The sequence below is a fragment of the Panulirus ornatus genome, chromosome 29 (assembly GCF_036320965.1).
Source record: "Panulirus ornatus isolate Po-2019 chromosome 29, ASM3632096v1, whole genome shotgun sequence".
Taxonomy (NCBI): domain Eukaryota; kingdom Metazoa; phylum Arthropoda; class Malacostraca; order Decapoda; family Palinuridae; genus Panulirus; species Panulirus ornatus.
This window is the reverse complement of record NC_092252.1, coordinates 903,325-922,383: the sequence shown is the minus strand read 5'-3', so window position 1 is coordinate 922,383 and position 19,059 is coordinate 903,325. Positions and strand designations below refer to the sequence as shown.

The 19,059-nt window shown below is 40.2% G+C and overlaps 1 protein-coding gene across 1 annotated transcript in view; it reads left to right on the top strand.

Annotated features, from left to right (window-relative positions):
* Positions 1-18,836, top strand: part of LOC139757979 (transmembrane protein 179) — a 28,172-nt gene extending 9,336 nt beyond the window's left edge. The window contains exons 3-5 of the mRNA XM_071678916.1: positions 679-809; positions 6,777-6,926; positions 15,268-18,836. Coding sequence (XP_071535017.1) covers positions 679-809; positions 6,777-6,926; positions 15,268-15,428 — 442 coding nt within the window. The 3' untranslated portion in view covers positions 15,429-18,836. The remainder of the gene's footprint in view (positions 1-678; positions 810-6,776; positions 6,927-15,267) is intronic.
* The last annotated feature ends 223 nt before the right edge of the window (positions 18,837-19,059 follow it).

Sequence of the window (19,059 nt, the reverse complement as noted above, 5' to 3'; positions counted from 1 at the left end):
GCTATATTCATTCCATTCTCTTTTATACCTTGCAAATACTGGCTGGGTGAAGCATTGCCTGTATGTTTGTCTTTGCACATCTTGGAGCTCCTTTGCTTTTAAAATCTTTTATTAAACCATTCTTTCCTCTATCCTGACCTTACCCTTTGTTCATCCTCTTTCATTGTAAATTTCACAGAACCTCTCACCACAGTGCCCTGGTTCCTGACTACTCTCATGTCATTACCTATTTGCACAGTACACGGACCCATTTCTTGAAAAAGTTCTGTAGTTTCCCCAAGGATCCCTTTTCCAGGAACTTCAAGGCTATGCTACCTCCTGTATCAGGGAAACAGTGGAGTCCTTTGGAGTGAGAGGTTCTCTGATGAGACTGTACTCCCAGTGATACAGCCTTTCCAGAGCTGACTTTTCACTCTTGGTGTAACCTCTTGCAGGAAGAGTCTGGTTACATCTTGCATATACATACACACATCACCTGCTTCTTTTTATTTCAGAATCATCTAGATTATTTATTGTATATGATAATCAGGTGATCTTTAGCATATAAATGATATGTATGCTTAACCAAATTGTGGAAGTAGTTATTATATTGTGACATTCATCTGATATGGCCTGCTTGGTGTACTTCATTATAAGTTTAGTATGTACATATGTGATAACCATATATTTTTCTTGCAGCACCTTTCTGAGTGCATTCTTTGATGTGGTGCTGAGCATATTTATGTCAATAGCAGCCCTTGCTGGTGCGCTAATCATCACAGTTGGTTACCAGATTTGGTGCAATGCTATCATGTTGCGTTTTGAAGCGTAAGTTGTGTTTCTTGTTTTATCCGTTATAGAACAATTAAGGTTTAGGTTTACATAAAGGGCATATCAGACCATGGAACTCTCCCATTCCCCAGAAACTCACTCTTTCATCTCTTTTCAGAAACACTGCAAGGCTTTTTTTATAGTCAAATGTACATTCATGAAAAAAATGTGGTGACGACTTCTGGTAAATCTTTCAGGTCCATAAACAAAAGCATCTTTAACAACTTCTACAAATCACCCTTTACTCATGGCTTCCAACCTGATCAGTTCATTGCTAACTCTCCAGCTGATAAAGTTGCTCTTTTCAGTACCTAATTCTTTCATATTCTACTGTGGATGGTTGTGCATCTAGTCCTCCTTCCCATCTGCCAATGAGTCTTTTCCTCCTCCCATATTTTCTTGCACATGGTTTTCTAAATACATTCCCAACTTCAAGTTGGCACGACAAGAGTCCCAGATGATGTATCTTAGCAAATCACAATGGAGTATGCCTTTGAGGAAGCCCTGACCCTTGCTTGCCTGTTTTGTCTCTGTCTTACAATCTAAACCTTATCTTCTTCATAGAAGTGTGCCTTAGGGCAGCCCATCCCAAAGAAGGGAGACTATTCTAACCCTTCCAGCTGTTGCCTCATTGCTCTCACTTCTGCTTTTGATACTCTCTTTGACTTTTGCTTCCTTTAACACTAAGATACCCAATCCCTCCTTTATGATAACCATTATGACTTTTGCAGTCCAGTGTCTACCAGCTATCTCATCTCTGGTCCTCCTTTCTCTGGGATTTCGGCGAGTCTTTCATCTTGGTCCTCAACCTCTCCAAAGCATTTGATAGGATGTAGCGTGTCTTTGCATTCTATAAATTCTTCCTTTGGCTTTTCCTCTTCTCTTTGTTCCCTGATACATAGCTTCCTCTCTCGTCAGTCCATTGTAGTATTCACTGATGAAGCAACCTCCCCTCTTATTCTGGTAAGAGTGATGTCTTTATGGGGCCTGTTCTATTGCCTACTCTCTTTCTTCTCCACATGAGTGATTTCTTTTTCAACATTAGATGTCTTCAATGGTATGCTGATGAATTGACTTTATGTACTTCAACTCATTTTTACTTCCCTCCTCGGTCTTTTTTTTTATAGTCTAATGCTCATTTTCTTTCTGATACTGAAAACATTGTCTTTCTTTATTCAGACCATTACTGTATATTGGATGCGAGGAAATATATCCTAGTTAAGTTCTGTAGTGTTATATGGCAGTACTATGTCTTTCTAATTGTCAATTATTTTTTTTTTTTTTTTTTTTTTTTTTTGCCGCTGTCTCCCGCGTTTGCGAGGTAGCGCAAGGAAACAGACGAAAGAAATGGCCCAACCCACCCCCATACACATGTATATACATATGTCCACACACGCAAATATACATACCTACACAGCTTTCCATGGTTTACCCCATGATTCAATCCACTGACAGCACGTCAACCCCGGTATACCACATCGCTCCAATTCACTCTCTTCCTTGCCCTCCTTTCACCCTCCTGCATGTTCAGGCCCCGATCACACAAAATCTTTTTCACTCCATCTTTCCACCTCCAATTTGGTCTCCCTCTTCTCTTCGTTCCCTCCACCTCCGACACATATATCCTCTTGGTCAATCTTTCCTCACTCATTCTCTCCATGTGACCAAACCATTTCAAAACACCCTCTTCTGCTCTCTCAACCACGCTCTTTTTATTTCCACACATCTCTCTTACCCTTACGTTACTTACTCGATCAAACCACCTCACACCACACATTGTCCTCAAACATCTCATTTCCAGCACATCCATCCTCCTGCGCACAACTCTATCCATAGTCCACGCCTCGCAACCATACAACATTGTTGGAACCACTATTCCTTCAAACATACCCATTTTTGCTTTCGGAGATAATGTTCTCGACTTCCACACATTCTTCAAGGCTCCCAGAATTTTCGCCCCCTCCCCCACGCTATGATCCACTTCCGCTTCCATGTTTCCATCCGCTGCCAGATCCACTCCCAGATATCTAAAACACTTCACTTCCTCCAGTTTTTCTCCATTCAAACTCACCTCCCAATTGACTTGACCCTCAACCCTACTGTACCTAATAACCTTGCTCTTATTCACATTTACTCTTAACTTTCTTCTTTCATACACTTTACCAAACTCAGTCACCAGCTTCTGCAGTTTCTCACATGAATCAGCCACCAGCGCTGTATCATCAGCGAACAACAACTGACTCACTTCCCAAGCTCTCTCATCCCCAACAGACTTTCAAAACACCACTATTCATCCCTGCAGCAATGTAAACATGGTCGACATAACCATATCCTCCTTTCTATCTATCTATATCTGTGATGCCTGTTCCCTCCATATCCCCAATTCTGTCCTGAAAGCCCCACATTATTAAAAGATCAACATCTCTTTCCCAAAAGTTGAGTTTTTTTTTTTTTTACTGGTGCTGCAATTATTTCTTGTATGAGCAGGCATTTCATGTCCTTAGGGACCTTATTACTCCCAGAATGGAGTATTGATCATGTATTTGGAATGGCTCTTTTGTACCTCTTTTTACCCAAAGAGAAATCAAAAGCCTTCTGTCTCATTAATTCTTGAGGCACACCTGCCTCCAACCATCCCTCTCTGCCAACAAGATGTTGCTACCATTTTATCCACTGTTGTTGTATGCTGTCTGCCTCCAACCATCCCTCTCTGCCAACAAGATGTTGCTACCATTTTATCCACTGTTGTTGTATGCTGTCTGCCTCCAACCATCCTCTCTGCCAACAAGATGTTGCTACCATTTTATCCACTGTTCTTGTATGCTGTCTGCCTCCAACCATCCCTCTCTGCCAACAAGATGTTGCTACCATTTTATCCACTGTTCTTGTATGCTGTCTGCCTCCAACCATCCCTCTCTGCCAACAAGATGTTGCTACCATTTTATCCACTGTTCTTGTATGCTGTCTGCCTCCAACCATCCCTCTCTGCCAACAAGATGTTGCTACCATTTTATCCACTGTTCTTGTATGCTGTCTGCCTCCAACCATCCCTCTCTGCCAACAAGATGTTGCTACCATTTTATCCACTGTTCTTGTATGCTGTCTGCCTCCAACCATCCCTCTCTGCCAACAAGATGTTGCTACCATTTTATCCACTGTTGTTGTATGCTGTCTGCCTCCAACCATCCCTCTCTGCCAACAAGATGTTGCTACCATTTTATCCACTGTTGTTGTATGCTGTCTGCCTCCAACCATCCCTCTCTGCCAACAAGATGTTGCTACCATTTTATCCACTGTTGTTGTATGCTGTCTGCCTCCAACCATCCCTCTCTGCCAACAAGATGTTGCTACCATTTTATCCACTGTTCTTGTATGCTGTCTGCCTCCAACCATCCCTCTCTGCCAACAAGATGTTGCTACCATTTTATCCACTGTTCTTGTATGCTGTCTGCCTCCAACCATCCCTCTCTGCCAACAAGATGTTGCTACCATTTTATCCACTGTTCTTGTATGCTGTCTGCCTCCAACCATCCCTCTCTGCCAACAAGATGTTGCTACCATTTTATCCACTGTTGTTGTATGCTGTCTGCCTCCAACCATCCCTCTCTGCCAACAAGATGTTGCTACCATTTTATCCACTGTTCTTGTATGCTGTCTGCCTCCAACCATCCCTCTCTGCCAACAAGATGTTGCTACCATTTTATCCACTGTTCTTGTATGCTGTCTGCCTCCAACCATCCCTCTCTGCCAACAAGATGTTGCTACCATTTTATCCACTGTTCTTGTATGCTGTCTGCCTCCAACCATCCCTCTCTGCCAACAAGATGTTGCTACCATTTTATCCACTGTTCTTGTATGCTGTCTGCCTCCAACCATCCCTCTCTGCCAACAAGATGTTGCTACCATTTTATCCACTGTTGTTGTATGCTGTCTGCCTCCAACCATCCCTCTCTGCCAACAAGATGTTGCTACCATTTTATCCACTGTTCTTGTATGCTGTCTGCCTCCAACCATCCCTCTCTGCCAACAAGATGTTGCTACCATTTTATCCACTGTTGTTGTATGCTGTCTGCCTCCAACCATCCCTCTCTGCCAACAAGATGTTGCTACCATTTTATCCACTGTTCTTGTATGCTGTCTGCCTCCAACCATCCCTCTCTGCCAACAAGATGTTGCTACCATTTTATCCACTGTTGTTGTATGCTGTCTGCCTCCAACCATCCCTCTCTGCCAACAAGATGTTGCTACCATTTTATCCACTGTTCTTGTATGCTGTCTGCCTCCAACCATCCCTCTCTGCCAACAAGATGTTGCTACCATTTTATCCACTGTTCTTGTATGCTGTCTGCCTCCAACCATCCCTCTCTGCCAACAAGATGTTGCTACCATTTTATCCACTGTTCTTGTATGCTGTCTGCCTCCAACCATCCCTCTCTGCCAACAAGATGTTGCTACCATTTTATCCACTGTTCTTGTATGCTGTCTGCCTCCAACCATCCCTCTCTGCCAACAAGATGTTGCTACCATTTTATCCACTGTTCTTGTATGCTGTCTGCCTCCAACCATCCCTCTCTGCCAACAAGATGTTGCTACCATTTTATCCACTGTTCTTGTATGCTGTCTGCCTCCAACCATCCCTCTCTGCCAACAAGATGTTGCTACCATTTTATCCACTGTTGTTGTATGCTGTCTGCCTCCAACCATCCCTCTCTGCCAACAAGATGTTGCTACCATTTTATCCACTGTTCTTGTATGCTGTCTGCTTGTTTCCCTGCCACCAAGGCCTCAACCCTTGACTTATGTCTGTATATTGCTTCCCATAGTTTCTTTGAGGAGACCAGCCCGACAGGGAAGGTGTGGAAGTCGAGAAAGTTATCTTGGAAAGCAAAAATGGGCATGTTTGAAGGAATAGCGGTTCCAACAATGTTATATGGTTGCGAGGCATGGGCACATCTGTGATGTGGGTGGGCACACCACAGATGTGCACAACTCTATAAATAGAGTTGTGTGGAGGAGGGTGGATGTGCTGGAAATGAGATGTTTGAGGATAATATGTGGTGTGAGGTGGTTTGATCGAGTAAGCAATGAAAGGATGAGAGAGATGTGTGGTAATAAAAAGAGTGTGGTTGAGAGAGCAGAAGAGGGTGTTTTGAAATGGTTTAGTCACATGGAGAGTAAATGTGAGGAAAGATTGACGGAGAAGATATATATGTCAGAGGTGGAGGGAACAAGGAGAAGCGGGAGACCAAATTGGAGGTGGAAAGATGGAGTGAAAAAGATTTTGAGTGATTGGAGGGTGAAAGGCGTGCAAGGAATAGAGTGAATTGGAACGATGTGGTATACCGGGGCCGACATGCTGTCAATGGATTGAACCAGGGCATGTGAAGCGTCTAGGGTAAACCATGGAAAGTTCTGTGGGGCCTGGATGTGGAAAGAGAGCTGTGGTTTCGGTGCATTATTAAATGACAGCTAGAGACTGAGTGTGAACGAATGGGGCCTTTGTTGTCTTTTCCTAGCACTACCTCACACACGTGAGGGGGGAGGGGGTTGTTATTACATGTGTGGTGAGATGGCGATGGGAATGAATAAAGGCAGACAGTATGAATTATGTACATGTGTATATATGTATATGTCTGTGTGTGTATATATATATGTATACATTGAGATGTATAGGTATGTATATTTGCGTGTGTGGACGTGTATGTATATACATGTGTATGTTGGTGGGTTGGGCCGTTCTTTCGTCTGTTTCCTTGCACTACCTCGCTAACGCGGGAGACAGCGACAAAGCAAACTAAGCAATAAAATATGAATAAATATAAGATATGATCAGGTTCAAAGATGGAATTAATAGTGAACCAAATCACCATATGTGTGTGTTTAGATTACTTTGAATCACAGTTTTTGGCCATGCTAAGTCCTGTTAGGCTTGATGTGATGACTCATTTTATTGATATTTATCTCAGATCTAAAGCTTGATGAAATTCGGTTTTTACTGATCTTCAGCATAGATTTGAAGATGGAGGTAATTCCTAAATCCAAAAATACTTCCATGCCCAAGTTTTACTCAGACTTTAACAGATTATTTTGTGTAGCTAATTACCTTCTTGAACAAGGTAGTGTCAGTAGCAAATAAACAGTGGCCTCACTAGCACACATCAGCGTCAAACTGTTATGTATAATCCACCAAAACCAGAGCCCTTGATTCACAATCAAGCCATTATAGACCATTCTTTAGTTTATCTTCACCCTTTCATCTTGTCTGGTGCAGCCATAAATAGCACAAACTCCCTTCCCCATACCATACCGATCCAGTTCATTTTCTTCAGGGTTTACTTCTCACCTTTGTGAATGAGTGGGCCCCAATACCTGAAAGTCTCCTTAATTCCATCCATCTTGTACTTGGTTTCTGCTTTCCCCTTGTTCCTTCCACTTTTGACACCGATATCTTCTTAGTCTTTCTTCACTTATCCTTTCCATATGTCTGAGCCATTTCAGCATGTACTGGTCAGCATTCTGTCATACTGTGCTTCCTGCTACCCTTCTTGCTGACACTTTCATACATTACATGTCCATTTCACCACTTATCATCGTCAGGTATCTCATTTCCAACACATCTTCACTATTCCTTTTCTTTGCATTCTGAGCCCTAAACCTATATCCACCCAAAGCTCTTGGGACTATTATACTTTCAGACATACCCATCTTTCCCTTACAGACAGTGACCTTTCCTTTTACATTCTCCTTTTAATGCACCCGAGCCTTAGTCCCTGTCACACTTTGACTCACTTCAGCCTCCATGACATCCTCTGTAGATCCACTGAAAGTTTTTACAGGTAGGCCAGACCCTCATTTATGTTTAGGCCCCAATCACTCAAAATCTTTTCCACTCTGTCCTTCCATCTCCTATTGGGTATTCCTGTTCTTTTTCCTTCCACTTCTGACACATATATCCTCTTTGTCAACCTTTCTTCTTTCATTCTCGGCCATATGTCCAAACCATTTTAGTAAACAGTAAAGAGGTTATAATAGTAGGAGACTTCAACAGTCCAGACATAAATTTGAACACATTGACAGGTGACCAAGAGAGAGTGAGACTAATGGAACTGATTGAAGATGCTTTTCTATAACAGTTGATTAAATAAACAACTTGAGGTAAAAACGTTCTTGATCTTGTCCTCAGCCTCCATGACATCCTCTGTAGATCCAGCGAATGTTTTTACAGGTAGATCAGACCCTCCTGTATGTTTAAGGCCCGATCACTTAAATCTTTCCACTTCCTCCTTCCATCTCCAATTTGATCTTCCTGTTCTTTTTCCTTCCACTTCTGACACATATATCCTCTTTGTCAACCTTTCTTCACTTATTCATTTCTAAAACATTTGATTAAAAACAACTAGAGGGAAAAACATTCTTGATCTTGTCCTCACCAGTGACACAAACTTATTCAGCTCTTGCATAGTAGGTTAGAGTCTGTCATACAGGGATCACAGTTTGATAAGATAAATTTAGATTATGAAATGAATGACAACAATCTCTTGATCCTGGATTACAACTGAGCAAATTAACAAAACATTAGACATGAAATTCGCAGTACCATTGGACAAAACTTCTTGACGTTCACACAGTAGAGGAAATGTGGAATAATTCTAAAAAACATACTACTCAAGATTGAAAATAAACATATTCCTCGAGTTACAAAGAGAACTTGCAATATTTCAGAATCATCATGTATGAATAGAGAATAGATAGACTTATTTGCCAATAGAAGAAAATATATAAGTTCAGATCAATGGGTACCAATGAAAATTGCCAGGAATTATTCAAAATCCAAAGAAAGTGTGAAAAGGTCATAAGATAGAGTAAATGTGAGGAAGAAAAAAGTATTTCCTGGAAAGTTAAGAATAATCATAAGAAATTCTTCAGATATACAAGACAAAGGAAGAAGTTAAAGGAAGGAAATGGACCATTATGAAATGAACATGACACGCTAACTACTGATGCCAAGGAAATGACTACCCCACTAAATTATTCTGTTAACTCCGCATTCACAATTGAAGAAGCATCTCGAATATCATAGCCCATGAAACAGTTTCAAGGATCTGATGAAGAAGAGGTGTTGGTTAGAGAAGTAAAGAGCTCTGAAGTACTTAAATACCTGGACCAATTAAACCCTAACAAATCCAGTGGCCCAAATAACTTGGCTCCAAGATTTTTGGAAGAGGTCAGGAGACAGCTGATATACCACATATCAAAAAGTATTCAACAAATCTCTATCGGATGGTCAGGTGCCATCTGACTGGAAACTAGCAAATGTTACCCTTGTATACAATTAAAGAGACAAAAAGTGTGCCTTGAACTACCGCCCAATTAGTCTTATGTCATTGTTAGGTTCAGCGATGGAGAAAATGATACGAGATAAAATCATCACTTTTCTAGATCACAAAATTATGTCAGACAACCAACATGGTTTCTGCAATAGGAGATTCTGCCTGACAAATTTGCTGGAATATTTTAGTGTTATTTATCAGAACTGGGATGAAAAAATCTGTTGTAGTCTATTTAGATTTCCAAAAGGCTTTCGATAAAATACCTCACGAGAGACCTTTACATAAACTCAAAGCCCACAGAATCAGTGAAGAACTCTGTACATGGACCAGAGACTGGCTTGCTGGAAGAAAGCAGCGTGTTGTATTAAATGGGGAAGCCTCAGATTGGCTAGATGTAACAAGTGGTTTGCGACAGGGGTCAGTCCTAGGCCCAATACTTTTCATAATATACATTAATGGCCTAGAACTTCGTATCATATTTAAAATCTCCAAATTTGCTGACAATACTAAACCAAATGGTAGAGGTGTAAACAGGCGGGTCCACGAAATGATTCAAAGAGATCTTAACTTACTAGCAGAGTGGTAAGACAGATAACTAATCAAGTTTAATGTATATAAGTGTAAAGTTATGCACTTTGGAGACAAGAATATTTGTTTTGACTACAGATTATTCGGAAACTCTCCAACTGAACAAATAAATAAAAAGACCTTGGCGTTGTCATTAGCAACATTCTGAAGTGCACTAAATATTGTCAACCAAGAAGCAAAAAAGGCAATTAAATGTTAGGTTTCATAGCCAGGAACATATAAAACACCAGAAACAATTTTCACACATTATAATTCTCTAGTAAGACCACACCTTGAATTTGCAGTCCAGTTTTGGTCCCCGAACTATAAAAATGACGAGGGAAAATTAGAACAAGTACAAAGACACCTGACAAAACTGATCCCATCCCTTAGAAATCTGGCAAACACAGAGGCTAAAACGATTGGATCTCTTCTCCCTTAAGAAACATAGACTTCACAGAAACTTAACCCAATTGTTCAAAATTCTGAACAAGTTTGATAACATGAATCATGAACATCTTTTCAAAATACAAGGAAATACTGTTACTTGGACAAGTGGAATAAAACTTAAAGCTAAAAGATGTAGCACAGATGCAGGGAAAAAAGCTTCTTTTCCTATTGATGTGCTGAGCACTGGAATAAGTTACTGTCAGACTTTGTAAATGCCAAGACTATAGATACCTTCAAAAGTAGTTTAGACGAGTATTTTATAAATTCAGGTATACTCGGAGAAAAATGCCAAAATTAACTGTATAAATGACAGGGGTAATGGGGACAGTAGAAGGCTAATGTGCAGCAGCTAGGGGTCGGTGATAGCTTAAAAAACTGCTGAGCTTAGTTACATTTTCTTGTCAAGTTAAACTTTTTTTTTTTACCTGACAACCCAGCTGTGGGCCAACCAGGCCTCTTACTGTCTGCCTTTCTCATGTAAACTCATGTAAAGACACTTTTTTATTATTATTATTACTACACATTTCTCTCACTCTCATTGTTTAATCAAACCACAAACACCACGTGTTGTCCTCAAACGTTTCATTGCCAATACTTCCACCCTCCTCTGCACAGCCTTATCTAGAGCCCATACCTCGCATCCATGTAATATTGGGACTACTATACCTTCAAATATACCTATTTTTGCCCTACCAGATAATATCCCAGGAAATATTATCATCACATACTAGAATGGCTAAATTTCCTTCTTCACTGTAATTGAAGCAATGTAACATGTACCATTGTGGAGTACTGAAAAACATGATTCTGTTTGCAAGCCATGGAACTTTCTTGGTATTAGGATACAAATATTGAATTATTTTCCTGTACCATTATGAAATTCATGGAGAACAAAAGGAAATTTAAATAACTTCTTTATTTAATATATTATTAAAGGAAATGAATAATGGGAATATGAAATTGGTTTGTTTTGTTTTTCATTTATTTTGATTTACTGTTATTCTTTTCCGTAAATAATAAGTCAATTGGGAGGAAAGTTTGAATGGAGAAAAACTGGAGGAAGTGACGTGTTTTAGATATCTGGGAGTGGATTTGGTAGTGTATGGAACCATGGAAGCGGAAGTGAATATAGGGTGGGGGAGGGGGGCGAAAGTTCCGGGAGCGTTGAAGAATGTGTGTAAGTCGAGAACATTATCTCGGAAAGCAAAAATGGGTATGTTTGAAGGAATAGTGGTTCCAACAATGTTATATGGTTGCGAGGTGTGGGCTATAGATAGAGTTGTGCAGAGGAGGGTGGATATGCTGGAAATGAGATGTTTGAGGACAATATGTGGTGTGAGGTGGTTTGATCGAGTAAGTAATAATAGGGTAAGAGAGATGTGTGGTAATAAAAAGAGTGTGGTTGAGAGAGCAGAAGAGGGTGTTTTGAAATGGTTTGGTCACATGGAGAGAATGAGTGAAGAAAGATTGACCAAGAGGATATATGTGTCAGAGGTGGAGGGAATGAGAAGTGGGAAAACATATTGGAGGTGGAAAGATGGAGTGAAAAAGATTTTGAGTGATCGGGGCCTGAACATGCAGGAGGGTGAAAGGCGTGCAAGGAATAGAGTGAATTGGAACGATGTGGTATACCGGGGTCGACATGCTATCAATGGATTGAACTAGGGCATGTAAAGCGTCTGGGGTAAACCATGGAAAGTTATGTGTGGCCTGGAGAGGGAGCTGTGGTTTCGGTGCATTATACGTGACAGCTAGAGACTGAGTGTGAATGAATGTGGCCTTAGTTGTCTTTTCCTAGTGCTACCTCATGCACATGTGGGGGAAAGGGGTTGTTATTTCATGTTTGGCAGGGTGGTGATGGGAATGATTAAAGGCAGACAGTATGGATTATGTACATGTGTATATATGTATATGTCTGTATGTGTATATATATGTATACGTTGAGATGTATAGGTATGTATATTTGTGTGTGCGGACATGTATGTATATACTTGTGTATGTGGGTGGGTTTGGCCATTCTTTCGTCTGTTTCCTTGCACTACCTCGCTCACGCGGGAGACAGCGACAAAGTAAAATAAATAGATAAATGAATATAATAAGATATTAGTAATATTTTATTTTTATTTATTATTATACTTTGTCGCTGTCTCCCGCGTTTGCGAGGTAGCGCAAGGAAACAGACGAAAGAAATGGCCCAACCCCCCCCCATACACATGTATATACATACGTCCACACACGCAAATATACATACCTACACAGCTTTCCATGGTTTACCCCAGACGCTTCACATGCCCTGCTTCAATCCACTGACAGCACGTCAACCCCGGTATACCACATCGCTCCAATTTACTCTATTCCTTGCCCTCCTTTCACCCTCCTGCATGTTCAGGCCCCGATCACACAAAATCTTTTTCACTCCATCTTTCCACCTCCAATTTGGTCTCCCTCTTCTCCTTGTTCCCTCCACCTCCGACACATATATCCTCTTGGTCAATCTTTCCTCACTCATCCTCTCCATGTGCCCAAACCACTTCAAAACACCCTCTTCTGCTCTCTCAACCACGCTCTTTTTATTTCCACACATCTCTCTTACCCTTACGTTACTCACTCGATCAAACCACCTCACACCACACATTGTCCTCAAACATCTCATTTCCAGCACATCCATCCTCCTGCGCACAACTCTATCCATAGCCCACGCCTCGCAACCATACAACATTGTTGGAACCACTATTCCTTCAAACATACCCATTTTTGCTTTCCGAGATAATGTTCTCGACTTCCACACATTCTTCAAGGCCCCCAGGATTTTCGCCCCCTCCCCCACCCTATGATCCACTTCCGCTTCCATGGTTCCATCCGCTGCCAGATCCACTCCCAGATATCTAAAACACTTCACTTCCTCCAGTTTTTCTCCATTCAAACTCACCTCCCAATTGACTTGACCCTCAACCCTACTGTACCTAATAACCTTGCTCTTATTCACATTTACTCTTAACTTTCTTCTTCCACACACTTTTCCAAACTCAGTCACCAGCTTCTGCAGTTTCTCACATGAATCAGCCACCAGCGCTGTATCATCAGCGAACAACAACTGACTCACTTCCCAAGCTCTCTCATCCCCAACAGACTTCATACTTGCCCCTCTTTCCAAAACTCTTGCATTTACCTCCCTAACAACCCCATCCATAAACAAATTAAACAACCATGGAGACATCACACACCCCTGCCGCAAACCTACATTCACTGAGAACCAATCACTTTCCTCTCTTCCTACACGTACACATGCCTTACATCCTTGATAAAAACTTTTCACTGCTTCTAACAACTTTCCTCCCACACCATATATTCTTAATACCTTATATTAGTAAATGTATATATTTTTTGCTCTTGTTTGCCATTTCCTTACATTACTAAGATAGTGCCAGGAACAGATTAAGAAGTGGCCTCATTTGCTCACTTCCACTCCCAAGCTGTTATGTGCAGAATATCGGGACCACAGCCCCCATCCACACCCAGGTCCTACAGACCTTATACTTTGGCCTGCCCCATTCATTCCACATGCCCCTTCAGTCCACCAATGGCACATGGTATTTTGAGGAATTTTTAGTTGTGCATTTTTTTAGTGATGGCAGAGCAAAATGATTTGAAATTTATATCCCATGACTAGTGCCAAATTGAATTTAGATCTGTATCCCAACAAAAGCATATTTAGTGTTTACATAGCATACACTGCCATTTGCAGTATTTCATTAAAATTTTAGGTCAATATTTCGTCTCTACTCAGTTTTCTAAACTTTTAATGTAAAGTATCATCAACTTTTAGCCATATCTATCTTTGGTAAATTACATGTAATTCTTGAATTGAAATATGATCTACTGCCTTATTCAACTTTTTTCTAGGATTGCCTTTATTGGGTAAAAAAGTTAGTCCACATTATGATTATCTAACTGTTATTGTTGAGACTTTTCATCATTGACAGTAACCTCTAATAGTATATCATGTAACTGTCCCATAGTTTTTAGCTTGCCATTAGACTGACATAAAAAGTTTGAGTCATATTTAACCAACGACCAGAGAGGCATATTAGCTGTACCACCCGCCTGGGTATCAGGAGGGTTGGTGATGGCTGTGTAGTGAGCCAGCACTTTATTGATTGTCAAGCTGCACTCCTCAGACCCACTTAGATGTCTTTTCTTCCTGTCTCACCCATATGTGGACTACTGGCATTTTATCCTCAAAAATACCATCTCTCCTTGTCATACATAACACTTGACAACACTTAACTCTCACAGCTCATTCTTTGAAAGGATTTTCAATTTAGTTTTGAAAACATGGATCTATACTGCTGTTAGACCTCAGCTAAGGTTGAGGAAAGCAATACTTGCCTCTAACATCTCAAAAGCATGAAGATCTATGATCAATTAACTTATTATCCTGCAGTGAGCACTGTGCATTAGCCCTGCCTTTTGGCAAAACGGCAGGACCACTAGATAGAAGGAGTAGGTAGGAGCATTAGGTAGAAGTATTTAGGAGGAACTTTAGGCAGGAGCCTCTGCAAACACTGTGCTAGAGTTGCCCTTTGCCAGTGGCCTGTTAAGGGTGAGGCATAAAGCATAGGAAGCAGCACTGAAGTTCACTATTTATGGAGACTGTTGCCACCTTCCTGAGGTTTAAGGTGAGAACAGGCATCAGAGATACCGATAGGTAGATAGATAGATAGGATTAAATACCATCCACTAACTCTGACTGGCTTTGAAGTTGTGAAACTAGAAATCAACAGGTTAGGAGGCATATAAAGTGGGACAGCACCACATGGTGGGAATGTTGGTATAAGTACATTGATGCTTTGCTACGGTTTAACCTCAGAACAACCATTGTTGACGGTGGTATAACCACTGATGGCACTGAAATTCTTCATCCCGTAATGGCAATTAAAATCTGATTTTCAATTAGTATCCTGAGGTTTTCAAATCTCTGTCCATTTTTACTTCGCATTGTAACAGACTGTATTTGATTGCACCAGTCTTTTCTGTGACTATATTGACCTTAAATAAGACTTTTCTCCGACTCTCCAGTGACTTGAAGTAATATGAATTGTTTATAACTTTCAGTTTGGAGCATGGACATCATGGGTGTGCTGGGTTGGACTTTCAATGTTCTCCTTTTTGAAGCTTTGCAAGTATCACCAGCAGGAAAACATACGTGTGTCCATGGCTCGGGAACGTGCCAGAGTTGTCAGAGATCGGTATTCACCTCTCCGGGATTAATCCCAAGTTTATTGAACTTGTTTAGAATTCTTATGTTATACCACAATGTAAAAAGATGAGCCATTTAGTAGTTGTCTTGTAGACTTTATAGATTAAGTATATTCCTTTATTAATCTATTGTTAATTTTGCTTGAAGAATGGTTTATGTTTATAAAATCAACAGAAAATTTACTTAAGCCTCAATGTATTCCATATTCATATATTTGGTGTAACCTGGTTTGGTATGCACAGAGCTGTTCATCACCCACCAATTTTTTGTTGACGAACATTCATATTTTCCTTGAAGGTAGTGACAACCAATTTTACAATCAAGATATTTTTTCTAAGAATATCATAATTTCTCAGAATATCTTGAGGTCCTTGTCATTATTCTGTGGTGTGTGTGTGAAGTTCCAGTGCTGAAATTCCTTTACAAGTTTTTTGATATTTTTATTAGATGGTAGGGACTTAAATTGACTTTGTGTAAATTTGTATTTGTGTTGGCATTTATATGTTTGTGTGACTACCTATTTGTACTGTACAGGGAGGGAGTTTTACACTCGTGGGCCTCATCTTTTGAAAATTATCTTCTATGATACAGCTTCTTAAATTTATGATTGCTCTCTGTATTAACCATGCCCTCAGTCATCTTATGCCATTCATCTGCTACTCTTATACTAGAAATGCACTTCTTTACATTATTAACCATGCCCTCAGTCATCTTATGCCATTCATCCGCTACTCTTATACTAGAAATGCACTTTTTTACATCCTTTTTAACAGGCTTTTTGCTTAATTTCATGTTATCTCTTGTGGTTGTTCTATCCCAACAGCTCTCAAAGAACAGTTCACTGTCTGCATCATCGTTCTGGTCTAAAAACTTAATGTTTTTGGCCAGGTCATTCCTCAATCTTCTCGATTTCAAAGTACGCAAATTTAAAGCCCCTAGCCTTTCCCTGAAACTCAAACTCTCATACTTCTTGTACTAACTTTGTTAGCCTTTTTTGACCCTTATGTATGAGCTCTTTGAAAGCTGTTCTAATATTTGGCACAGATAGTTTGTCTCCCAGACTTTCTCGTAATATGGGACTCAGGTGACAGGCTAGGGTAATTCCTAAATACTTCTTACTTTGCGTGGGTTGAATTTCATCAGATTTATCAGACTAGTTGTAAATTGATGCAATATTCCTCATTTTTCATTTCCCTCTTGATATTTGCATCATCTGTAGACATATTCAGATAGGAGTTAGGCAAGTCATTTACATAGATTAAGAAGAATAATGGTTCCAGAACAAAACCCTGTAGCACTCCACTGGTTACTTCAGCCCATTTGGAGACTGCTCCTCTTTTTCCTTCCACTTAGATAATGTTCTGTTCATTAAAGGAATTATTCTCTTATTTCTGCCTGATGGTCCAGCTTCTTAATTAGCCTCTCATGCATTACACTGTCAAGTGCTCTCTGGCAGTTCAGATGTGAACAGACCACCCAGCTTTCCCCTTTTGTTTAAGACTAAGCTCACACTCCATAGAACTCTAGAGGTTTGATTTGCATGACCTTCCTCTAAAACCATGCTCTGTCTCAGGTAATTGCCCTCTGTAGAAAGTCTTGTACTTGCTTTCTGATTACCTTTTCCATAACCTTATACTCCATACTTATCAGTGTAAGGGGCCTATAGTTCTGCATCCATTTCTGGTCTCCTTTCTTATGGATAGGTATGACTGCCCTTTTCCATTCTCTTGGCATTTTGTCTCTTTATTGTAACAGCTTGAAAATTAGTTTGAGTGGTTTATTTACCATATCTGCACACATCTTCAGCACTTATGTTTATGTGTATGCCTGTAATATGCATGTTTATATGTCTCTGCATTTATGCATATGTTTGTTTGTGTGTGTGTGCTTCTGTGTCAGCATTCATGTAGGCATTAAAGGATTTGTTTGTGTGTGTGTGTGTCTTCTTACCCATTTGTTCATTACAGAGATTTGGTTCTACACTTATGAGGCTCATGTCTCTTCTATCTATCTATATCTCTGATGCCCATTCCTGCCAGGAACTCCCTCAAGGTGGTGACCACAGCAGCAAAAGAGTATCCATAACTGATAACTCCTGTGTCTCTTAATAGCCTTTAGTGTCTCACCCTTAACAAGCCACTGGCAGAAGGCAACTCTGGTTCAGTGATTCCAGAGGCTCCGTCCTAATTTTCCCACCAACTCATTCTTCCTAATGTGTCCACCTACTATTTCCACTTAATAGTCCTGCCTAATGTCCCTACCTACTACTTTTATCTGTTGCATCTACCATTTCACCAAAAGGCAGGCTATAGCATATTGCTTTGCAGGAAAATCTTGAGTCACGAAGAATGAGTTGTGTGTGTTGTTATCAGGTATTATGTGTGACATGGTGAGATTGCATGTTGGTAGACAGAATGCCAGCAGTCCACCAGCAGTCCACATGTGGGTGAGGCAGAAAGAAAAGACAGCTTCCTGGGTTATAAGAGTGCAACTTGACATCACAAGTGCTGGCTCATTACACATCCGTCACTAACCCTCCTCATACCCAGATGGGTAGAATTGGAATACCTGGTCGGCATCTGCCATATTGTGAATACTGATATATCAAACATTATGGCCTAATGGAATTTGAATTCTTTGTGCTTGAAATATTGAACCATTGCTCTACCTGTGTCCTATTATGCATCTGAAGTTATTTGCATGAAGTCTTTTCATCTCATGGATATATGTTATAGTGCACTGATGGCACCCAGAGCCATGATGTTTGATATCCTCTTACTTGTGTGCTGTGTAGGTGAATGTTTGTGTTTGTATGGATTCACATGAGTGTATTTGTATTTGTTATGCATGTGTTTGCATACATGCTTGCATTGATATGCATTATTTAAATGTGTGCTTGTCTTTATGTTACGTTTTTGTTTTTTCTGTTTGTTGTGTGCCTGTGTATGTATATGTAATCATGAATGCACATGTGCAAAATGAATATGTGTTTTTCCTTTATTATTTTCTTTGCTTCATGAAGTAGTGTCAGGATCAGACAACTAAACCTTTGAAGCAAAATCCTCGCTTGGCTCTCTTCTTTAATTCCTACCAGAAAGTGATAATACAGGAGTGAAGAATTCCTAACCTAGCCACTCCTGCCCCATTTAGTGGCCATGTACAAGTCATGAGAGATACCTGAGTAATATTGTTTCTTCCCTGTCCTTGGGGTTATTAATTTTTGTAGAAGCTAAAAGCCTACAATCATTGCTTTGTTTGTGGATCCCCATCATGAGTTTGGAGGAGTATTGGCAAGGGTTGTTACATTTTTGATGGGTTAGAGAGTATTAGTTGATATGGGATAACGTTGTTGAATGAAGACATGTACATTTTAGTGTTATATAGGTGATTGAAAATAAAAGTACTAAAACAAAAAAAAATAAGGCAGACTTATTTTCTGTTCTTTCTTTATTGGTATTTTTTAAAGAATAATATTTGTATGATTTGCATGTGATGTTGTGCCAGCTGGTAGTTAGCGTTTGGGAAGGATTGTAAGTTAATGCTGTGGCATTTCAAAGTAAATTACTCAGAAATTGGATTTCACAGTTGTGTATACGAGAGTCTGCACAAGCCACCCTGTTTAATATGCTTTATAAGTTTATG